The sequence below is a fragment of the Astatotilapia calliptera genome, chromosome 13 (assembly GCF_964374335.1).
Source record: "Astatotilapia calliptera chromosome 13, fAstCal68.1, whole genome shotgun sequence".
Lineage (NCBI taxonomy): Eukaryota > Metazoa > Chordata > Actinopteri > Cichliformes > Cichlidae > Astatotilapia > Astatotilapia calliptera.
This window is the reverse complement of record NC_137434.1, coordinates 18,925,664-18,951,031: the sequence shown is the minus strand read 5'-3', so window position 1 is coordinate 18,951,031 and position 25,368 is coordinate 18,925,664. Positions and strand designations below refer to the sequence as shown.

The 25,368-nt window shown below is 38.8% G+C and overlaps 1 protein-coding gene across 1 annotated transcript; it reads left to right on the top strand.

Annotated features, from left to right (window-relative positions):
• Window positions 1-394: 394 nt before the first annotated feature.
• Window positions 395-24,475, top strand: LOC113034757 (phosphatidylcholine:ceramide cholinephosphotransferase 1). Its single transcript, XM_026189743.2, has 6 exons — window positions 395-536; window positions 16,145-17,008; window positions 17,132-17,249; window positions 20,478-20,631; window positions 21,441-21,607; window positions 22,043-24,475. The coding sequence occupies exons 2-6, from the start codon at window positions 16,410-16,412 to the stop codon at window positions 22,217-22,219; spliced, it is 1,215 nt and encodes a 404-aa protein (XP_026045528.1). The 5' UTR covers window positions 395-536; window positions 16,145-16,409; the 3' UTR covers window positions 22,220-24,475.
• Window positions 24,476-25,368: the final 893 nt, after the last annotated feature.

The following is a 25,368-nucleotide window of genomic DNA, read 5'->3' as shown; positions in this document are numbered from 1 at the left end:
ATAATATAATAATATAATTCATAACTTCAGAAATAATCAAAGACTGACATAGAATTGAAAGTAAGCGTGGCTTACTAAGTAGAGTCCAGTCTTCACCAATAGATGGCCTCAGATGAAAATGAGTGGGGTTGGCGTGTTCCTGTACAACATTGCATTTTTCTCTCACTGTAGTTGTCACTGTTGCTGTGTTTAAATGCTCCGACTTAGCTGGTAAATCATAAATTAAACATGTAAACATTCCTATCTTTTGCTAAAAACAAATATGCTGTAGGTTGTCAATTTTGTTGCTTTTTTATGCTTAATGGGAGTCGTGTGCTGCTGAGTCTCATCGTTGGTCACGTTGCTGTATTGGCATGAAGCGTCATTTTTTAAATTGTGCGATTTCCATTGATGCTTGAAGGCAGCACTCGATGACGTCGTGTGGGGAACTCCCTGCTAACCCGCCTACCCTACTGACCAAAAGATACAGACCACCACATTGCGGTACTGAGCAGTACGAGTCGAGAAGAGGTCCGTAAACATTTCACATTTCAACGGTAAGGCAATTTCAATACAGTTATCTAATGTCGAAAACGAACCTAGCTATCGAAAGATACCTCTCTGTTCCATATTTAGTTGTTAAGTTAACACTTTGGCTTCCGAGTCGTGTGGAGATAGGTTAACCTAAGTTAATGTGTTAACTACAAACTGAAAGATAAACCGCTGTATTGCAACAGCTGCTCTTTTGTGCGACCACTTCTTATCTTTTCCATGTATTTCCAAACGTTGCGTTAGCCCACTAAGCGCTCCCTGGCCTTGTGTTGAAACATTTTTATCGACTCTTCTCGACTAAACATGTCCCGTTATCGTTTATCGGGATTCGGCTACACTCCTCTGTGTGGTAATTTTAACCCGTGCTGGTTATTAATGTGCAGTTTTTATTCCTACACACACACACACACACACACACACACACACACACACACACACACACACACACACACACACACTTGCTTACTGTCCTCCCAGACCCTCGCTTTCAATACAAGAGCCCAAGCTAGCAGGCTAGCTAGCTAAATACTGAAGACGCCAGCTTGTCTATCTATTTTTAGGTGGTCAGACTATAAGCTTTTAAGCCACACTATACAGAGCGGCTGCTAAGGCCTTGGTGTGAATGAAAGCGGTGTTTTTAGCACGCTAAGTCACTTGAGTCAACCATTATTTGGATGCAAAGCTAAATCTCAGGTGTGCCCGTTACAGAGACGGCGGATGAGTGGGTGTATTTTCCACCAATCTCGCTGTACTACTCTTACTCTTTCTGTGTAAATATTAACCGAGAGAAAAAGATGGTCAAACATTTGTTTTAGCCCTGTGCTTCTTGGCTGAATAACAGCCGCATCTGTTTTGCTTCTCTTAAGAAGAAGAAGAAGAGGTGGGACCTGACATAGCACTGTTTTCCACACACTGCAACAGAGAAGCCCACTTCACTTTAAGGAAACAGAAGTGTTTAAATAATTGTAGCTTCTTTGAAGAAACAAAACCGAAATCTGTTTCATTTGCTGTGTATGACCACCGATATCCACACAGGGCACAAGGAAATGCCCTGAAGACTTTCACCAGTCAAAAGAGACAGTGAACGAAGTGAACAGGGAGATGTCTGTGCCAAGAAACTGTTGAGAAAGCAGCTCTTCACTGCGATAAACAGTGTGACTGCAGCCAGTGTCAAGAAGGCAAAATGTTAAATGGGGTTTATTGTTGTCACTGTACTCAGAGCTTTTGCAGAGAACGCCTCATTGCACAAGGGAAGCATGCCACACATTGAACAAGCATTTGACAAGCAAGAAAACAGATTTTTTTCGTTTAGTAAGGGGTAAAAAAATGTGATTCCTCTAGGCACAGCCATGAAAAACAGATTGGACAACAATACCACCATGAATTTCCTTTTTCCTCGAGTACTGGGAAAGAAATGGGGTTTCCATGCTGTCATTGACTATTGTGTGCCCCCCCCAGTTTTTCATTTTAAATTTTAAATTTAGAAATTAAAAATATCTAACACAGACACACAAACGGTCTACTTTTTGTTTGTTTGTTTGTTTATCAATGATGTTGGTTACAGGAAGCAATTAAAGTGTATGAGGTGGTGTAAGTATTATTATTTTTGTTAATGATAGCACCATTGTCTAGGTTTTGACATTGACATCATTTTTGAATCTAACTGACAGTAGCACCCTTATGAGTGATGTTTGCATGTGCCGACAAACTGTTAGTGGAAGCTTAGGGAAATTTTTGGGTCTAGCCTCTGCAGAAGAGAGAGAAGCAGACAGCGGCAGGAAATGAGTAGAGACACAGTTATGAACAGAGCAGGATGAGGAAGACGAGTGAGACACAAACTCCAAGACAGGGAAAAGCAGATAAAAGGGGGGAAGAAGCCTGCATGTGCACTCACCACAGAGTTTTAGTAAATAAAGCCTTTTGTGAAAGATACACTGGGCGCGTTAGCAGTGCATACTGCATACTGGTGTAGTGGTTTGGGTGGATTTGTTTTGTTGTAATAGTGATACCCATATAAAAATTACTTCTCCGTTACCTCTGCAGGGCAGACTGAAATAACGCACTCTTGGGCATAAAATTTAACTCTTGAATTATTCCCCATTAATTAAGTTTACATTTATTCTTCATTCATTCATTTGTCAAAAATATACTTGATGTATTTAATGTTAATAATTTTTTTATATTAATGTAATATGTGGAGTTAGGGTTTGCTGATGTGTTTAAAGTTTTACTAACAGTCCACGTGACTTTGTGCCAACCAGCGATTTCTGATATATCTGTCGAGGTGATGGAGGTCTTGGTTAACAATTAACACAGCTGTGACAGTGTCGGGGAAAAACGAACATTATGGGCATCATAAAAGTGGACCCAGCACCGTACTAGAGTGCTTTAGATTGTCAGGTGTGCTTGATAAGGTGACTAATGTTATCCTGCTATCCTTACCTTTCTCTCTAGAAATGTAGTAATCTATAGTAATATGCTTAACCTCTTTGAGGATTTTGTTCACAAATTTTAAAGTCATTTCAGACCAGGGGGTGGTGTGTGTGGCAGAGTTTTATTTTGTACTGGCATAAACTATATAAGTTGTAAACTTGTCAGGTGCCACAGTCCTTCTGTCAGTGCTTTTGAAGTGGGGTTGAACTGCAACACTAGGATTAAATACCCTTCATTCAGAATAAATAATTGTGAAGGGCCAAGGTGGTTAGTAACACAGTGTGCAGTCATAGCCAAAATTTTGTTTCTCATGCACATTGCTGCTTCATTTTTTATATAGATTATTTTTGAAATGTTTTCATGATATGGTGAGGTTTAAAGTAAGTTTAAAGAATGTTTAGTGGTAAATAAATTATTTCAATGATTTTATGATTTTATGTTGGTGCCACTGGCTAAACATTTGGTCACATGTGTAGTTTTTGAAACAAATGTCTTTTGTTTTACCTAAAAATGGAAAACCGATCAAATTGTAATTGGAAGTCATAGTTCTGGGCCATTAAAAGAGGTGAGTTTAGCGGAAAAAACTATACAATGTCAACATATAAGGTGAAGTAAGTTATCTAACAGAAGTGACCAAAATTGAGCTAACAAACAAGAGAAACACAAACACTGACACATGATGTAATTATGTAATTACAAAAACAAAACATGAAAGTAACTAAATATGTTAATAACTTTCTATGTTGTGTAGCTACTGGGTACATAACACTATTAATAACTTGTGTTCATGTATAATGGCTTTGACTGGAGTACTGTCCAGGATTACTGTCTAGTGATGGGTATTAAGAACCATAAATTCAAACTAGTCTGACACATGGTCCCTCTTAATATTTATGTAACGATTACTGATTCTAAGATGGAAATTTTTTATTCAAATTTCTAAGCACCCGTTAATAATTGTATTGCTGTCTGTTTACATCATGTGCCTTCTGGTCATAGGCTGGAATTTTCAAAATCCTCTTTATTTTTCTTTCTTTTCTTTTTTTTTTTTTAACTCTATATATCTCACTGAATTATTCTAAATTCTTTTTTGGTGGCTACTTCTAAGTTCACCGCCTCTTTCACTTCTTGTGCTTTTGGTGTGCCACAAGGTTCTATTTTGGAGCCTTTATAGTTTCTGATATATATGGTCCTTATGGTCCACATTTGTTATCACTGATACACAGATGACATTTAATTACATATCTCTTTTAAACCTCAAGATGTTTCTAAGTTCTAGATCTTGCATAGGTGCCAAGACTCTATTAAAAATTGGATGGCTCCCAATTTGCTCTGACTCGATAAAGAGAAAACAGAAGTACTTGTTTGTGGCCCTTGTGAGATTTGTGCCTAAAGTAATGGAAACATGAGGTCCCTTTTGCAAAAGTGGCGAAGAGACCTAGAGTTACACTAAGAAACTTTTGACTGAGTTTCAGCTTGGATGTTTGTGTTAAAGAAAGAAAGAACCTCAACAAAAAACAAAACAAAAAAAACCTAACAAAAAACAAAAACAATTTTTAATTTCCTTGTAGTTTAATTTGGGATATAACAGTTGTATTCATTCATAGCCATTTGAAATGTTCCAAAGAATGGCACAACAGCATATAAAAATGTAAAGATAGGCTCTGGTGGACTTGTTCTATGTTAGGCTAAAAAGAGTTAATGAAAAAGCAGCTAAATGCTATATACTGAATATAAAAAGGTAGTTGCACATAAATAAGGCAACACCAGCAAAATCAGAAAACTGATAAAAGGACCATTTGTTATATTAATAGGTATGGTTCAGCATATTTGGCTGCTTAACTAAAACACCAGCTTCTTTTGAACAGCCTCTCATTTCTAACACTGCTGGGATTAACTAAAATTAAGGTCTATTGTTTGCTGTCATTATCAAAATGACTCAGAACAAGGTTGGCATTGAGTTTCAGCACTCTTTAAAATCTTCCTAATTAGGGCTTGATCCCCACTGTGTGCTCCCTTTGGGTAGCAGTAACTTAGCCTAGTTTAAACTTAGTTCTGTGTAATAGTACCACTTACACTAACTAATTCTGTATTGTAAATTTTTGTTAATATTCAGTTTCTGTTTTTTATTTCATAGGTTTTATAATTTAAAAAATTAGATATTTATTTGATGACTGAAAATAGTTAGCATATTTGTGCTTTAATATGCAATCTTATGTGATAATGCTAGTAGCTAATGCACGTGTTAGTTGACTTTACATTTTATTGATCAACTGCTATTGGTTTAATTAAGCATTTATGGGCCAAGTAAAATGCAGAGCTTCAGTACTGTTTCTGCCATAATTAGAAACACATGAAATTTTACCACCACTCACATGATGCCCCAGTTTCTTGTGTCCTACAACAGCTTTTAGAAATCTAGGCTAGTAGCACGGAAATGTCAGGAAAGAAATTGTGTCAAAATACAAGATGGCATTTTAATAATTCTGCAACAAAAGGGCAGTGCATAAGTAGGAATTTCACTGGAGTTGATGTGTGAGCTTTAAGTTTTTAGTTGATGCAGGGCCATGACAAACACATGTTGGCAAGCATGATGGGTGGGTCTGTTGGTAAGACATTTTAAGCAGATCAAGCTACCACTGAAGGCCTTTTAATGGCTTATATTTTCCTCGCATACATCTGAGCTGGCTATTTTCCTTTTTGGTTTCTTTCAGGTAGCTCCGGTTCCTCTTTGCATCCCATATTAGTTATCGGACTTAGGGCTGCACCTTACCAGCTGCTTGCATCTCGTCACATGTCGTTATAGCCTTGTGGTGCTTTGGTGGAGCTATTATTTTATTATTTTTTTATCAAGTGATGAAACAGATTTCGCAAATTATGTAAGAAAACTGTTCCTGTTAAACATTTAAACAAAGTATTGTCCTCCGTAATAGCTACAATTTTAGGTACTGTATTGGCATAGGCTGACATGCTGGTCTCTCACTCAGACATCAGCTAGTGTCAGTGTTATGCATGTAAATGCATAGTATAACACTTTTCTATTACATAAAAATGTATAAGAATATTATTGCAGATTGTATGATACGGTGCAGCCTGGGGCTGGGCGATATGGCCTAAAATCCATATCGCGGTATAATTTGAAGCACGTGTAGTAACGATATATATCGCGATATATTCTTTTCTTCTGTATAAGGTATTTTCCACACTATAAGGCACACTTAAAGTCCTTTAATTTTCTCAAAAATCGAGAGTGTGCCTTATGTTTGAATTCTGGTTGTGCTTACTGACCTCGAACCGATTTTGGCGTGCAGAAATCTGTTAAAAAATGTTTTAGTACAACTTTGGTAAGCCGCACTGCTTGATAGATTGTCAGAGCATTACGGCTGCCGTAGTGAGGAGCTTCGCTTTGTAATCTGGGTCCAAAACTCCGTCTTCTTCAGGTCCCAAAGTCAAACAAACACTGAGAGTTAAAAACGGTCTAAATTCTTTCATCTTTAATAAAATCATCAGCCTTGCTGCTTTACCAGGTGTAACAATTAAGTTTAACATCCAGGCATCCATGAAAACAGAATTTCTTACATTTAACTGAATTAGAAGTTAACAGGAAGTTAGCTCGCTAGTTTCCACCTAAACATGACATACCATGTTGTGACTGAGAGATTTTTTTTAATTCAAACGTACAGCTCTGCTATCACTTAACATAATATGTCAACATAAATGAAAACAGAAAACTAAACAGCAGTGGCGTTTGCAGGGTTACTAAAGTTGGACTACCTGGTATATAATGTTGTCCTACGTGATTGCTAGCGACACAGCTATGTTAGCATAACATTAGCACAGTGAAGCTGGAGGATGAACGCCAACTTTTTTCCCACTCGATAAAAGTTAACGTGAGGGATTCTGGTGGTTAGAGACAAATGCAATCGCATAGCAGGGTGCTATACACGGGCCAAACTTCAGTCAGGAGAACAACTGAGATTATTTATCCACAATACGAGGTTAGTTATTAATATACTGCAACAACATGGAAATAGAACAGCTGCGAGAGAATTCAACATTAATGAATCAGTTACGGAAGTGGTGGAAGCGCAGTTTTTGGCTTTCCCCATATTTCAAAAGTGCTTCATCTCTTTGCTATGACTGTCACCCGGCATAATTTGCAGATGATAATGGTTGTAGCCGCTGCGATGCTTTTGAACAAAACAGGCATAGCTTGATGACATCATCAACATGCGCTATCGCGATATAGTCAAAATCTCTATTATTGGCCAAATTGATATAGTTTCTATCGTATATCATTTATATCGCCCACCACTAGTGCAGCCTTATTGTAGATTTTAGGCTGTTTTACAAGGAAAAATGAACCTAGTAATGTACTTGGGGTAGCTGGTATAACAGTGACCAAAGGCAGACCAGTGCTATGATATATGAAACACAAATTGTGTAGACACAAAGCATTGCTAGAAAGTCAAGTAAGAGATGATTTCCCATTCAGTTTACGTCAGTCGTATAATGAGGAAGCAGACTGCAAAAGATACAGTTTGAGCCTACATGGTAATGAGCTTTAAGACTAATCATACCGATACAATTTTGTCTGGTTCATGTTGCCCTAGCTTCCACATGACTAAACCTTTAACATACACTTTTATACCTAATGGATTAAGGAGGTCACATACATAGTTTAAATAAAATAGTACGTTAATATAGATGAGCAAGTAGCTGTTTTCCTTCCATTTGACCTTCCTTGCCATGAGGATATCAAAAGGGCGCACTGATTGCCTCTTCACGTAAAGACTGTTGAGGTTGCAAAGACCCAGAAGACTTGGAGTACAGTAAGTTAATGATCCTTAAAAGTCCAAAGTCCAGGCTAGTTTAGAATCATCATTGTGCTTTGTTGGCATTTAAAGTGTGCATTAAATGTTTTACGATTTTTCTAAATGACATGAGCTATCAATTTTCTAGTTTCAGTCAGAAAACATTATTGGCAAGTTGGGAATTTTCTGCCCAAGTCTGCTAGGTCATTGCAGCTATGAGACTCGTCTTTGTAGTCAGATTGTTGATAATATGTAGTCAATGCTGGGTAATACACTAATTACTCCCTGTTGACAAGAAGTCTTCTCTGTGCTATCCCAGATATAATTTATGAAGTGTCTACACCACACACAGATGAACAGAGCATCTAGCTAATTTGTGTGATGATCCTCTGGGGCTGTATGGGCCTATCATCTTTATCCATGACCCATAAAGCCACAGGTGGTTTTCTCATTAGAAGACAGAAACTCTCAGTACATTGGTTGTTGTGACATTCAGCTCCCCCAGAGACTTGTGCAAACACCTATCCTATTTTTGCACCCTTGCACTGTCAATTAACAGATTGATATGAGATAACATTGTTTTGTGATAGCAGGATTTTTAAGGTATGAACAGCATATGTTGTAGGTTTCATAACATAAAGTAGTAAAATAATGATATGGAGGTAATATTTCAACAACTTCAATTGAATTCATTCAAGAGTGAATGAGTTTTTCCTTTGGGCCCTTTGGATTTTAAATCCAACATGGGAAGGAGTAGAAACGGCTCATTTTAATGACAGTATCATTCCATGGGCACTTTGTACTATACCTACAGTCATGCAGTTATAACCACAGTTCATAGTCTGGTCATGACAGTTGTCACTGTCACTGCAATATTATGCAAAACTTTCTAGTGGCTGTATCTTGTTCTTCATTTCACGTGGCTTCTGAAGCTGATTGGGTCACTTCAAGATATGATGCTTGCAATTGTGGTTTTTGCATTTATTTTTGGTCGCATTTCAAAGGGATCATGCCCCTCTGCAACACTAAATACACATTCTGTTATTTTAAGAAAGCAACATCAAGCTGTAGGTTAAATGAGAAAGTTGAGTGTGTTCATGGCATAGATTAAGTATTATTAAGAAGCAACTGTGCAAAAGCAAGGATGTTTACTTTGGTAGCATGTCTATCCTGATATAAAGTGCTAGGACTTTAAAAAACACAGTCGTCTCCCATTTTTATTTTATGTAGCCCGAGGAGATTATTCATTCCTGAGTATTCACCACTAAGGAAGTTTTAAAGTATAGAACCAGTGTGAATGCAAATGGATTTCTTCTCGTGAATCTGACCTTCTCAGTGGCTCTGTTTCTTAGAAATGGGACCATAGTCGAAGGAGTTGGCCTAACCAAATTAACTCATTCCAATGGCTCTCTGAACTACCATGTGATCACAGGAACAAACAGGGTTACATTTTATCAATGTAATATTTCACTGCAGCCACGTTAGCCCGGCTATGTAAATATTGTCCTTTCATTGTCTATGGGGGTGTTTGTTTGCGTGCTGTAAAGGGATACAGATGAGAGCGTCTTGTTCATTCATTGTTAGTGGGCTCCAAAGGTACAAAAAAAAAATTGTAATCGGATAGAAGTCTTTCAAAATCTCAACAAAGAAAAGGCCAACACCCTTAGATCACAGAACAGGAAGAAGATAAACGATTCATTCCTTTTTAAAAGCAGTTGTGTGGAAATATCATATTTGTTTACTTCCATTGACATAAAATGTTTTGTATTTACATTTACACAAAATTGTAATTGTATCACATGCAGACAGAGGTTAAAGGCAACACAAGCTTTTCACAAGTGAGATTTATTGGTGCAAAGTGGCGAAGTGATCTGCTGGCAGTTTTTCCTCATACTCTTAATAAATCAGTACTTATTCTGAGCTGTGAATATCAGAAAGTGTGTGCATTTCACCACTTACACTGGCGCACAAGTGGCACGGAGGGTGTAAAAAAAAAAAAAAGTGTTAGGCTGCATACAGTGCTGTATCTACTGTAGCTCAGAAAGTTTATAGAGAATAGAAGTTATTACTGCGACGTGGCTGTGTGAATCTATGTCAGGTTAGTGAGATTTAAATAATTAAATCTCACTTTGGCAAGAGTTTAAAAAGAAGTTAAAATCTGGAATTGGTGCAACTCTTTGTTTTATTACTTGCCTGCAGTAGCAGGCAACATCCATGAGGGTCTTCTGTCCAAGAGTGTTGCTTGTATGCAAGCATGTGACAAAAGAGTAACTTCATTATTTCTAAATGTGCTTGGTATGGAGATTGGATTGATCACTGCCTAACAACAAAAGTAACTGTGTACCTTCCTCAAGACAAGTCATGTGGTATGCAAAGTCTATAGCCTACAGTTAAATAATTTTCTTATCGAATTATTAGACATCTACTAATGTGTGTATGGATGTAGCTGACGTAGTTAGAAAACTCTAATGCTGTATTTCATTTTATTGTACTTTAAATCTTGTGCATAGAATATAATTAGGACCTTTTTTTTTTTTTACTGTGGCTTCTCTTCAACTGCAATAGCTTAGCTGTGTCTCAATGAGAAATAGCTAAATATGTAGCTTAAAAAAGGATTGTAACTTATGTTAGGGGGCAACTAACAGTTTTCATTAGCAGTTAATCTACCATAGTTTAAAAGTAAAGAGCCAAATTGAATAACCCTGGGCGCTGTGAATAAGAGACACTTGTACATCAAAAGCTGAAATCCATTAATTTTTTCCCCTCCACATAATTGGAGTTGAAACACAGAGTGGTTACTTTTATGTTAGTGCTATAATAAAAAAACAGAACTGCAATTTCACCACATTTGATTAATCAGAAATGAAGCACAAATAATTTTAATAACACTAACATTAGTTGCCCTTTTAAAGCAAAGTGATGTGCTTGGCTAACTTCAAATAATTTGCACCTACAAAACCTGTGCAGAGTTCTCAAAATAGCTGCGCAGCTGTTGATCTTTTTATATACTTCCACGCTTGTTGCTGCTAGGTACCTTGGCCCCCTGAATTGTTTTACATGGTTTGGAGACATTCCACTCTTCTTGTCATTGGTTAACTGGCCCCCCCAAAAAGGAAAAAAATTTAAATGCTCTGCAAAAAACATATCTACATGTTCCAGCTTGAGTGATCCACAGATAAACCAGCACAGGTGGGTCCGGTTTACTTGTGTCTGTGCACATTTATTTGTGGTAACATCTGTAGTGTGCATCTGTATTCGCAGCCCAAAATATGCAAGTCTGTACTTCTCCTAATTTCACAAAGCTGATTAATCATGCTGGGAAGTTTCAGCTCTCACAAGAGGCAGCCATTTGTTTATAAATAAATGTGCAGCAAAATTCATAAAATCAGATAAAATATAAACACAATGTGTTTGCATCCATTCATGCAAACATAAATTTTGCAACACGTAAGAAGGAGTAGTTAAACGCATCACACAGCTGACACTTTAAGCTCAAATTCATTTCAAGCATTTAAAAAGCGTGTATCTAGTGTTGGCCCAACAGAAAGTCATCAGTGTGTCTACCCTGTCAAGTACAGGAATGAATGTCGAGCAGAGCAACTGTGTTTTCAGAAAAGCTTTTTTTGAATTACTGATCTGAATCGACTCTCCGTTCATAGTCTTGATGTAAATGAGTCTCTTGGTCCCACTTTTGGCTCACCAACCAGACTATGGATGGTGGGTTTATGTTTGTCTGGTGATATATTGTTGCTCATGGGTGGTACTGTACTTGTGTTAAAACTATCCTTGTTAGAATAATTCTACTTTTTGTGTGCAACAGAGCTTACATGTGAAAATATGAGGAAATGGTGACATGATCTGCTTCTCCAAAATGCTTCTTTTACAATGATGGTTGCTTCCTTTGTTCTTTATTTCTTTCCATCACACCATGTGATGTATTTGTAGCTGTTAAACAACAATTAATTATTAATTTTATAGTTGAAAAGCATGCCCACATGTTTTGGCCAGCAAGCCTTAGTTTTACGTGTAATGCTGAATTCCAAGTACTAGGCTCATTTGGTTTTAATGGCTGTGTTCCATTTTGGAAAATACCTGGTAGATAGTCGCTTCAGTTATTTACTGGCAGGATTAGAATGGCTTGTATCAAATATAGAAAATAGTGATGTTTATTCACCATTTTAATACCTGATAATCCGTGCCAGATGGGGAATAGAAAAGCTGACAATATTAGTCCTCGGCTAAAAATTGGACTACTTTCAGACAGTCTCTTCTGAAAAGGCATCATAGTGTTTCACAGCGGAAAACAATAAGTGACAGCGATAGTTGGTTGAAGAACGGAAGAAGGGCTACAGTGAGAAGTTTAAACCCCCATCTTCTTTTTCATCTTTGCACAACTGGCCACATTGTGAAATGCATGCGGAAGTCATCACTTGTGTTGGTGTGGGTTACTGAAGTGATTCAGCCATGCATCAAAGACTTTTAATGAATCAACTGGGTAGCTGCCTAAACCAATAATGGGTGAATAATCTTCATGAAGAATGCATACTTAATATTAAAATGAGACTTACAAACTTGTAACAGCTCATGTGAGTACTGTCCACATCGCTCAAGAAGTTAAATTTGCACAGTTAAGAAAGAACATCAGTTAAGAAAGAACATCAATGGCACAGAGTAAAAACCTCTTAAAACACAGAGTAAAAACACCTCGTCTATGTCTACACAGTTGATTATCTACAGTTTATCTTTTAAGACATCTGCTTGCTTAACTTGTCACATCATAGGATGTGGACTTTGCACTGCTTTATGTGTACGACTAAAGATGCATATACATACATACATACATACATACATACACATCTTTGTTGCATTTCAAAATTCACAATAATATGAGGTTGAGGGTTTTGCTTGTTTGCTTGCAATCCTTAGTGTAATTTCTGTTGTGTGTGGAGCACACACACACACACACACACACACACACACACACACACCTTATGCTAGCAGAGAATCCTTAAGTTATAGGGTCACATAACCGTTACAGCCAATGAAAAAGTACCGCACCATACCTAAGTACCAAAATAACTAAACAAAAATATTGTTGAAAGGTGGTATCTTTCAAATTCAAATATAATATTTGTCCATGCAAATGCACTCACTGGCCACTTCGTAGGGTCCACCTTGCCAGTAACAAGTTGGACTGTCTTTTGGTTTAAGAACTGCTTTAATTCTTTGTGCCATAGATTCCACATTTGTTGCGAGCATCCATGATGCAAATCTTTCTTTTCATCCCATCCCAAAGTTGCTCTACTGGATTGAGATCTGGTACCATGCCATGTTCACAAAACCAGTTTGACACTAGAAAAAGTTGCATTTCCTGCGAAAATGCTGTGTGAATGCCTTGTAGTGGAATCTGCTGAAAAAAGCAGAAGTAAAACTATGTGCTGAAAGGAGGTGAATAAACTGAAAATTCTGCAGAAAGAAGCAGAAATTTGTACTGACAATAGGTGAAAAAGTTCAACTGTCTCATGAAAAGAAAAGTTGCCCTGAGCAGGGTTTGAACCCGGGCCTCCTGGCCTTAAGGCGGCTACTCATCTCACTGAACCAAACTGGCGTACAGGAAACCAAAAAGTGATTGAGAAACTGACAATTCTGCTGAAATGAGCAAAGGATGCTTTGTGCTGATAAGGGGTGAAAAGGCTGAAAATTCTGCTGAAAATAGGTTAATCAGCAGAACTTCTGCATAAAACAGGTATAAAAAAAAAAAGCAGAAGGTTGTACTGAATAGAGGTGAATCAGCAGAGTTTCTGCTGAAAACAGCTGGAAAAGCTGGGATTTGTGCTGAAAAGGGGTGAAAAAAAATGAAAATTCTTCTGAAAAGGGATGAAGCTGAAATTTGTGTTGAAAAGGGTTAAAAAAAAAAAGTTTTGTTAACTGAAAAAAACGTTGCCATAAGCGGGATTTGAACCCTGCCCTCCCGGTCTGGGAACAGCTGCTCATCTCACTGAGCTAAAACACACCTCAGCCTGGCAAGCAAAAATAAGTGACCACATTGATAACGTGTTCCATTCATTTCAATGGGCAAAAATAATTGCATTAAAAATTTAATATCTCAAAAAGTATAGAGGTTATAAGCCGGCATAAGCAGAAGGAGCAGAATTGTTTAAAGTTTGAACGGCAAAAATCGGTTAAAAACTGTGGGACTAGTTAAGGTGCAAAAAACGTACGGAAGCAACAACAATAAAGAAAGGATAAAGAATAAAGAGAAACAGGCATTCACACAATTATTTGAACTTTGTTGACATGGCACATTATGGTGCTGGGAGCAACCATCAGAAGATGTGATCATAATGGGATGGACATTATCATCAGCAGTACTCAGTAAGGCTGTGGCATTTACACATGCTCAAAGTGTGATAATAAAATTCCCACACAATTACTGGCAACCCAGACTGATGATAGAAGGCAGGACAGATCCATGTTTTCATGTTGCATATAACAAATTCTGACCTTACCATCCATATGTCACAGCACCAAGAGCCATGCCCCGTTCCAAGTCATCTAAATCATCTTTCGTCCTCATTCTGGTACTGTGAACCTTAGATTATCTTAACAGTGTCTACATGCCTGAATACATGACGCTACTGCCATGTGACTCACTGATTAGATATTTGCTTTAAAGGGTAGATAAACAGGTGTACCTAATAATGTGGCATGGCATTCCATTGTACAGGTTACTTTATTAGTTTGAGAATTAGTTTGTTGTTTCCCTTTGCTTGTGTGAGATTATTTGCAAGTAAGCTGATTCATAGACCGAAGGTCGTTCGCACCCAGCTGACTCAGTGACAGCTAATCTCTGATCTGTCTTGCTTGTGAACTGTTAACACATTGTTGTAAATGCTGTTCTGCTTTGCTCCCAGCATGCTATGTCTTCATACACAGCTGGGATGTCACGTAGCTGGTCCGTGGGGGTACCATTAGCATTGTCTTAATTTATTAATTTTTTTACACTTCTTTTAGTAGTGTTTTGTATTCGTTGGAATTATTGAGTGATTAGGTCAAATTATTTCCCTGACATCAGCGAGAATAAATCTGATGCCAGGTGTTACTGCTTCTGTAGACAACCAAGCTTACAGCCTTTTTATTTGGCCCTGTTTTGCTGGCCTAAATGAAGAGGCCTCTGAGCAGATTGGAGGTGAGATGAGGTACTGATGTGCAGCTTGTTGTCCTGCCAACCGGTCAGTCTGCCAGTGTATTTAGCTGCTGCTGGCCTAGGCTGACCTGGCTGTATGAGGGCATGACTGCTGGCTGACTGCCCTCCTGACAGGGGTGGGGCTGACTTGGCGCTCAGCTCTGACCTTCATTCTGATTTATGAGTTCCTCTTCTCAGCCTGGTTCCCTCCCATCCTCCTGCTCTGTTGACCCATCCATGTGGTAGAGCAGAATTTGTCTCCAGATGTACATCTCTCTCCCAGAATCACAAGCAGGGCCTCCCTGTGTCAGCCGCCTACACTGCGGTGTATAAACAAACTAATGAAATGCAGCAGATACGTGAGTTCATCTTCTAGCTGGTGTAAAGATTTTGATGTTACTATGCACACTACAAAAAGAAAACTTAAGTTGAAGGTAAAAGGCACGATTTACTTGCAGAATGTTATTTTCTCAGAGAATATGAACTTTTGTGATTTTTTTTTTTTTTTTTTTTTGATTGATAATATTGTGAAACAACCTGAATTACTTGGTCAGCTAGCTTGACAGTCTACTCCAGCAAACTGTAGAAATTAGGATTTATCTGTGTTTGGCCCTGTCTCCTCTGCTTATTCCATGAGCGATGAATCCCTGCCTCACACTGTAGATGTTTTCTTTTCTCCTTCCATCTATCCATCACTTTCTCTTTCTTTGCATTTACCTCAGATATGTGAGCCTTTGTCAAATAGTAGTGATTTTGAACCAGAAACCCCCTTTTATGTTGCAACTCAAAAGAGGCACTCCATGACATGTTTTGTGTGTATTTTCACACCCTCTCAGCAGATAAGACTTATAATGTGCTCATGTTTGCATGGGAGGTCTCCCATCAACATCTATTTGAATCTGAAACCCTAACTCTGAATTAAATCTTTGGTGGTTTGATCTGTGGTTTGCAACATGCTGCTCTATTAAACGGAATGCACACACAGGCTTGCAGGTCTGGTCAGGCATCCGGTACAGGCCACACCCAGCAGCAGCCTAAGCCGGATGTCTGCATGCAAATTGACTTAGTGCCGTTTACTAGCATTATGAATCATGTTTTAATTTCTCTTAGAGTGGAGTATGTGGAAATGGATATATATGTCACCACTGCAGTCTGATTCACAGCATTTTATTTTTCACAGGGGTGAAGTGTATGGAAAAAGCTTGGTGAAGGAAGCTGCTGTGACTCACATCTGTTCATCTGTTGGTCCTAACCCTAAGAGATCTTGCTTCCTTCTTTTTCTTCATCACAATAAGAGGAGGCTTGGGCTCCCTCTAGGTGCAAAACTCACCATGTGCCAAAACTGGAGAGGATGTACCACTATCCTTTAAACAGCCAAATCTCTTTTAACCCTTAACCTCTAGTCTGGGGACCATCCTAATCCTCCACATTGCCCGCTGGCCAAAATGAGGAAGGTGGTGGCATGGACAGCAGAGGATGTTTCCCAGTGGTTGAGCAAAGCGGGAATGCCGGAGTACATAGATGCCCTCCAGCAGATGAATGGCCCTGCTTTACTCAGGCTCACAGAAGCAGATTTCCAAAAGCCTCCTCTCTCACTGGTGTCGTCTGATTGTGGGCAGCAGCTGTTGGAGCGACTGGAGACACTAAAGCTAGAGACACACATGGAGGCTCATAAAAACGGCCACGCAAATGGGCACGTTGGTGGAATATCCAACGGAAGTAGTAAGTCCCACAGAAATGGCACATTGAAGGAATTCCAGGACATGATTCAAATTCCTATCCCTACAATGGAGGCTACACCATTCCCTGCTGAGTGGGGGAAGACGGGCATAGCATTCCTCTATGCGGTGGTGTGCTTTGTCACCACCACTGTTGTCATCTCGGTTGTCCACGAGAGAGTCCCGACAAAGGAGCACACTCCACCACTGCCCGATAAGTTCTTCGACTGGTTTGATAGGATAGAGTGGGCTTTCTCCATCTGTGAGATAAACGGCATGCTCCTGGTGGCACTCTGGCTCATACAGTGGATACTTCTCAAGCACAGGTACAGTCACCGTCTCAGTTAGTTGTAAACTTTTAGCTTGTCAAAGCTAAAATTTCATTTAAATGGAAATATATTATTCTTTTATTTACTTTCTTTCTCTTCCCTCTTCTTTTTTTTCTCCAGGTCAATAATAGGCAGAAGGTTCTTTTTCATTGTGGGCACACTCTACATGTACCGGTGTATTACAATGTACATCACTACTTTGCCTGTTCCTGGGATGCACTTTAAATGTGCTCCAAAGGTATGAGCATGAATAGTTTGTTTCTTAACTGATTTTGGAACAAATGTTGTCTCCACTGATTGTATTTGTCCATCTATTTTTGCCATGGGAGAGTCAAGTAGTTGCTCAACTTTCTTTGGGTTCCTATTTTGCAAATGCTAGGAAAGCATTTTCATATCTCCTTATTGGAAGCCTTTGTATCAAGAATGAGAAACAAAAAGCCCAAGGGCCAGAATTGGCTGACTGGTCGAAAAAACAATGTCAGGTAATAAATTTGTAGTTAAAGTTCTTTGACACAGCCAAAAAAGGGGACTTTCACTTACCTGTACCACTTGTATGGAAGCCCGTTTCCGCCACTAAAAAAACAAACAAACAAACAAATATCCATAACACGAAATTTCGACTTATTAACTCGAAATTTCAAGTTACTTTTCTCAAAATTTCGAGTTAATCTACGTGAATGAGGTCACTTTCTTGTTACCTGGAAGCATATGGCGCAGAGTAACGCGCACTCAAAACCGGATTGCAAACATTTGGCGCTTTCACGAGTACGTTTGCTGATAGTAACGCCATGTGATTCAGCTAATAACACAAGGATTTCATCATTTTTGAAGCCACGCTGAAATTACTCAGCAATCTGTGCATTCATGACTGGATGTAATACCAGTAGCTTAGCTGTAGCATTTGTACCTGAAGGCTTCAGCTTCCGGGTAACAAGGAAATGACGTCATTCACGTAGATTACTGATTGGCAGTGCTTACTCGAAATTTCGAGTTACTTTTCTCAAAATGTCAAGTAAATAAGTTGAAATTTCGAGTTAATAAGTCAAAATTTCGAGAAAATAACTCGAAATTTTGAGTTATGGATCTTTTTTTTTCTTTTTCTTTTCTTAGTGGTGGAAACGGGCTTCCATTGAGATCAAAGTTGGCTGGATTGGGCCCAAGAGTTTGACATCCCTAAATCAAGGCTTTCTGTGGGGATAATATCTTCTTTTACCTAGCTTAAAATATTATTTTAGGATCATGCTACTAAAGTTTAGGTCATGTAGCCTACCTTGCTCATGTTGACATATTTGGGGGAAATGTAAGATTGATGGCAGATAAGCCACACAGCCTTTCTGCCCCGATAGTGTCGTACACCGTTGCTTTTTGCTGTTATGTAAAAATACCACACCACTTCCTCCGGTGGTGCAGCAAAGCCTGAGGAAGTTGGTCTTCAAATAACAAAGATGTGTTTGTTATTTGACTCTGTATGTTAAAAGAAAATATAAAATCCACATAATATTATGGATATTAACAGATACTACAGCATTACAGTTCTTTTTTTCATGGTTCAAACATCTCAAAGGGATTCATCATGTATTGTTACTTTAAACTTTGCTAATTAAACTATAGTCATGTGAGAAAACCTTTCACAGAATTCCTGTGGAGAACGTAAGCAACCTTGCAGGTTCACTAGCTTGCAGAACCACTTTTAGCAGTAATGACTTGTTTTGTATTCGACTTTATCGGTCTCTCATATCAATGAAATACTAATAATAATGGATTGCATTTATATAGCGCTTTTCGAGACCCTCAAATCGCTTTACAATTCCACTATTTATTCACTCTCACATTCACACACTGGTGGAGGCAAGCTACAGTTGTAGCCACAGCTGCCCTGGGGCAGACTGACAGAAGCGAGGCTGCCATATCGAGCCATCGGCCCCTCTGGCCCAACACCAGTAGGCAGTAGGTGAAGTGTCTTGCCCAAGGACATAACGACCGACCGACAATGTGGGAATATATTGTGTCACTCGTCTTTACAGCATTGCTTTTACTGGAGTTTGTGGACATAAGTTTATGCACAGCTGTTTTAATGGCTGGCCACAGCATTTCTATTAGGTTGATGTCTAGACTTTAGATCCTGCAATGACCCAGTTAGATTCTTTTCCCTTTCAGCCTCTCTGTTATAGATTTGCTGCTGTGCTTGGGTTCATTGTCTTGACCTAATTTAGGTCAAACTGTCAGACAGATGTCTTCACACCTGACATTAGAGCACTTAAACGTAGGCTACGTCCGCACTAATGCGTTTTTGTTTGAAAACGCATCGTTTTCTCTCCGTTTTGGCCTCCCGTCCACACTGAGACGGCGTTTTCCTCAAGGAAAAACACAGCGTTTTGAAAACGCTCTCGAAAACGCATACATTTCAAAACAGAGCTGTCCCGTCACAGAGTGGACACTGGAAAACGCAGACTTTCTAAAACGATGACACATTTTAGCCATGTGATGCAGTCATGTGACCAATTAAACAAAGATAGCAGAGGGCATTATACAGCAGTTGTTTTGATTGCTCTCAATTTTGACAGCCCTTAAAAAGATTAATATCAGTTTGTACATGCTCCAGATAGCTTTTCTTCAAATTCTTTAATTCTCACTTGCTTTTGCGCATGCGCAGGACTGGAACGTAAGCGTTTTGGCCCGTTTCAATGTGGACGCTCAACTCTGTGAAAACGAGCGTTTTCAGACCTATCCGGGCTAGTGTGGACGTAGCCAGAGTCAGCTCAATGATTGCAAGGTGTGCAGGTCCTGTTGCTGCAAAATGAGTCTAAATCAAGGCCCCTACACTACTTTGCTTGACACTTGGTGTGAGGTGTTGGTCTTGACATGCTGTGTTTGGTTTTTACCAAACATCTCCACTGCGGTCTTATTTCTCAAGTCCTGTGGTTTGTTCAGATGCATCATTTTAGAGACGAGAGGCTTTCTTCTAAAAATCAAAACAAAAAAAACCCACACCTGAATGCGCCAGACCAGCAAACTGCATACATCTCTGCTTTTATAGGAATTGTCAGTTGCTGATGATTTATTAATCAGATGTATTTGATTAGCAGAACCTGGCTGCTACTACCCTTCTTAATTCCTGTGGAAGCAGTAAGGCTGTACTTACAGTTTCACGGGACTGCATAGGTTCCTGTGAAAACTCCTTTTTCCACACTGTATATTTTGCTTCCAATATAGTCGTTTTTATGAGCGTATGGTTGCAGAAGCTTTCACTTGTAACCAGGTATTTTGCAATTGTCATATCTTCAGTATGGTTTACCTATATCTAAATAATATAATTGTCATAAAATAATGGAATTTGGGAATTCAAAGGAAAGCTAAAAAGCAACGACAAACTTTTACATTTTTGCTTTTTATAAGTTATGTGCACACACTTGCCGATGGCGTCTTACTTTAGAGGTGAATTAATGAACGACTGTGTTTCTTTCAGCTGCTTGGGAACTGGGAGGCACAGATGAGGAGAGTAATGAAAATGATTGCCGGTGGGGGACTATCCATCACAGGTGCTCACACTATGTGTGGAGATTACCTGTATAGTGGCCACACTGTCATGCTCACACTAACGTACCTCTTCATCAAAGAGTGTAAGTTTAACTTTGTCTATGTTGCAGTTTAATTAAGAATATATTGTAATATTTTACTTCTAGGGTCAGTTCCCTTTCTCAAAGTCAAGCTTTCTGTTTAAATCTGATGATTTTGACAGTCCCATAAACCATTTAAAAATGTGTGGGGTTCCCCCCCCCCCCCCGATTTTCTCTGCTACTAAAATTAGCATTAAGATGGACTTATATTATATATCTTCGATTTACCAACTAGCCTTTCGGTTTTAGTGCCTTTGGCATCACATTGATATTTCACACTCGAGTAGATACTGTGACACAACAGCACAAGCAAATGTGGACCCTGTGTAAAAGTGAAGAGGAAGTGTTTCCGTCTCGACATTTTTTTTGTTGTTGTCATCTTAGTGTCAGTTTGTTTATTTGTAGTTTGGTTGCATAACAACAGTTTCTGTTGCTCAGCAGGCGTTAACCATTATCTAACCACCCCCCACCCCCATTCCCCCCACCCCCACCAACCTTGTTTACTGCTAACCCAGAATGCGGATGAAATGCTGTAGCTTTTTTAACTGCTTTATCATATTGTGGCAATGTTTTTGATTAAATCCTGGTTTTCATTCGCCTGTGATACATGGCACTGCAGTGCTGGTTGATACAGTGGTGACATCTAGTGGTGAAAAGAAGAAAAGCTTTAAGTAGTGCTGTAGGGTCACACTGACACATCAGTACCAGCTGATACAGGAGTTGGAATTCATAGGAGGAGAAAACAATTTTTTGGTATATGGTTTGTTCTTTCTGGTGTTTTGAACTTATTTTTCCCCCTCTCTTTTTGGTAGATTCTCCAAAGCGATTCTGGTGGTATCACTGGCTTTGCTGGACTCTGAGTGCAGTGGGAATAGTCTGCATCCTTCTTGCCCATGACCACTACACTGTGGATGTGGTTGTGGCCTACTTTATCACTACACGTCTCTTCTGGTGGTACCATACTATGGCGAACCAACAGGTGATTGTACCATTTATGTTTGTCTGCTAGATTTATATTTTTTATTTTTTTGGACAAAGATAATGTCATCAAAGTAAAGATGCCTAATCTTGCTATAAAACACAAAATTAGCAAAATCCTCTTTTGCAATAAAGAGTTGAGCAATGAAACATACCAAAGGTCCCTCTAGGTTCCTATCTATATCATATATTATAATGTCGTCATGTTGCCTAGCAACCACATACTAGTGGGCTAAAATCATGTGTAGCATAGACATGTACTAGAATTCAAATGTGCTGTTTTGGAGTGAATAAAGCTGAATAGAGCCTGTGCTTTAGTACGTAAGTTGTATAGTGTATGTGAGTTATAGGTACCATTACAAGGTCTTAACCTGCCACAATAGGAATTGTGGCTCAGTTGTGATCTCTCCTTTTTGTTGTTGTTGTTGTGTTTCAGTCGCTGAAAGAGACATCACAGAGTAACCCATTCTCACGGGTGTGGTGGTATAGACTGTTCCAGTACTTTGAAGAGAACGTGAACGGCCCGGTCCCCCGGAACTACCAGCTGCCATTGTCGTGGCGAGCGTTGCACTGGAACCACAGCGTGAAGTACAGCAGACTGGACATCCAGTGACCCCTATCATGTTAAAGCAGGCGAGGACTGTGACTTCCATAAGTGCTGTTTTTAACCAAGGAAGATGGCACTGTCCAATGTAGCGCTGTCCTTTCACCTCTAGTAACACCCTTGTCCACATGGGTAGCACTGTGACCCACTTAGTATTTTCTTGTTCCTCTCTTCGTTCTTTTCTGACAGTGTTTGTCGACACAGAGCACTAATTTATTTGTTTTTGTTTCCATTTCAAAGGTAACATACATTTCTGCTTTTATAGTACATCTATAAAGCATTTAAACACTTTTTTTTAAAAACTCAACTTGTTTGTCAAAACGACACACACAAGTTTTCTTTCCCTATCAGCACAAAAGAATAGTCGATGTTGTCATATTCTCAAATTTTTAGTGCAAATGGGTCAATCAGAGGTTTATGTAAGAACCAAAATGCCATAAGTATTTTTTCCCTTTTTTTTTTTTTAATAGCAGCTTAATTTTTGTAAACTATCCTTGCTGAAACGAGTCAAAGGTGCAAAAATAATTTTTCTAAACATTTCAGACTTTATTTTTCAAAAACAAATGATGTCCAGAGAAGATTTTTAGATTTTTATCTTTTTCAAGATGGATAACTGAGAGCATAAGAATCCAGTGTGGTATAATATGTTTCCAGTGCCTTCTTTTGCTTGATTGTAAGTACTATATGTAATGTGTCTGTCTGCAGCGGTACCTTCCTCGTACCGTGGCGTGGTCACAGTCTCGTTCCCATGAATGTATAAAACAACTACGCCAGCCTTGCCAGAAGATTGGTCTTCCCAAAATTAAGTGCAGAGACAGGACGTATCCAGTTTGGTTGTCAGTGCTCTTTGATGTCAGTTTGTGCTTAGCTGGTTAACTCTGTTCTACCAGAAACAATGACTGTTAATTGTATTTTGTTCATGTCTAAAGCGTTTCCTTTTCACCATGGTTTAACCGCCACCGGCTATGTTCAAAGCCCAACCACTGATGCTCAGTTGCATGCTACACCACATCTGCTAGTTTTACTTTGCAACAGTATCTGGAAAAATCACTCCCTAATTGGAAGTTGCATATGAAATGTCTCTGAGGTGCTGAGTTGAGTTATTCTGGGTCTGTACACGTCTTGTGCATCAATGCAGAATCTCTTCCTCAGGAGATAATGAGCCCCTCTCTTGTTCCCCACACGGAGGTCTTTGTTTGAAATCAGAATTAACCTCATTAGAGTATTGTCGCGTAACCTTTTTGGTGATGAAACGTAGAGGGAAATGTTCAGCGTGACACTTGTGTCGAGCTGAGGAAATGTCAACAAAAAAGAAACTTGAATCAAAGTTTCTGACCATGTTTGGAATGAATTTACCGACTTCGTGCATGTGCTAAATCAGGCTGCTATCCAACAGTTTGAGAAGAGTAAGTGCAACACCCAAACAATCCTCTTTCTCGAAGTCACAAACAATGAGACTTGTTTGTGGTTTGTGAGGAACAAACTGAACCATGATGCACAGAGCTGGTGACATTTTTGGCCATAAGCGTGCAAGAATTAACTTCCATGAATGTGAAAATGCGTCCTTATTGATCGAAATAATTAGATTTTTGTTTTGTTTTTTGTTGGGGGTTTTTTTTTTTGTAACTGTGACTGAATTGTAGAGTATTACACAAAAGTTCATATATAGGGAATCATTAACCTTGCTACATGAATCTGTAACTTCAAATTAAGCTCAGTAGCGCTGCACTAATTTAGTTGCAATATCGGACAAGCCCAAATAAAGCGTGCAACTGGTGTGATTATATTCTTTAAACTTTCAAATGAAGGCAGTAAGAACATACCATTATTTTCAAATCGATCTCATGAGCCTAGTAGCGTTTAATCCCAATAAGAGAGCCTTGATGTTTGAGACAGATTACAGCACTAGCTTCACCTCCTTCTCGTAGCATTGTCCAATCATTTCACTTTTCTAAAGAATCATCAGCTCAGTTTCAAAGAGCACAGCAGCTCCCTTGCATACAGCCATATTCTTGATTTTGGCTTATGCTTGGTCAAGACACAGTTCTCTTTGAGGGCTTGGATAAGAATAAAGGTTGGGTTTAATGTTTGTCAGTTAGTTTGCCAATCAAGTCATTATTTCTTTTTGTTGTTGTCTTGTCCCTCTTTAAATGTCACACTCACACTTTTTTCCTTTTTGTTTGAGTGTTCATACCAGATATTTGTAAGATATTATAAATGAATCTACTTGGGATGTTTTTGAATAAAACATTTTACTATAATGTATTTGACTTGTTTGTGCCTTTTCTTTAAAATTGACTCCCCCCCCCCCCCCCCCCCCCTTTCTGTGAAATTGTTGAACCTGAACATGACGTCATGGCAGATCTAACTAACATCCAGCAGATGGACACATTGAGCTGGATAAATAAGAGCAGTGTAAGGAGGCCTGGCTTCTGTCAGAAGATGGTTTCACTTCCAGTATACAGCTAATTTGTGCAATACTCTACTGATAAAGTTACAAGGCAGGCTTAAAGTTCTTTCGACATATATTAAGAAATGCCAAAAGTATATTTTCTGGGCCAACATTATTGCGTAAACAGGGGAATAGAAACTTGTGAATATTACAGCTTTCTTTTTTCATTGTAGGTCTTCTTTTTTTACTTTTCAAACAAGTCTCTCTCATGTTTGATGCTTTAGTCGTTCTGTAATCCCGCCTCTCATCCATACAGCTGTTTATTGTCAGCCAATCCAATAAACTGGGGCTCTTTGAATAAACGCACCATTTATAGCTGAAAACGCTGCTGGAAAAAAGGATGTTGTGAGAGCTGAGGGTGGATAAGAGCAGTGGCATTACACACGAATGGTTCAACAATGGAACTTAGTCTGGGGGAAAAGGCTATATTAAGCTAAAGAGAGCCATAAGTGTGAGAGAATCTGTGGGCTGTTGTTATGATACACATCACAAAAAAATTGTTTTAAAAGCATTTTCCATTAACATCAATACTTTAGGTTTGGTAGACGTATTGACCTTGTAAGCCCACAACCTGGTTTTACGTTTTGGTTCAAATGTTGCTACATCCTTTGGACGACCACAGGGATTGTTTTTTCCTAGGAAAATAAATAAATAAGCAGAAGCAACAGATTAATAAACCTTTTTTCCTTGCCATATGGTTTCTGGG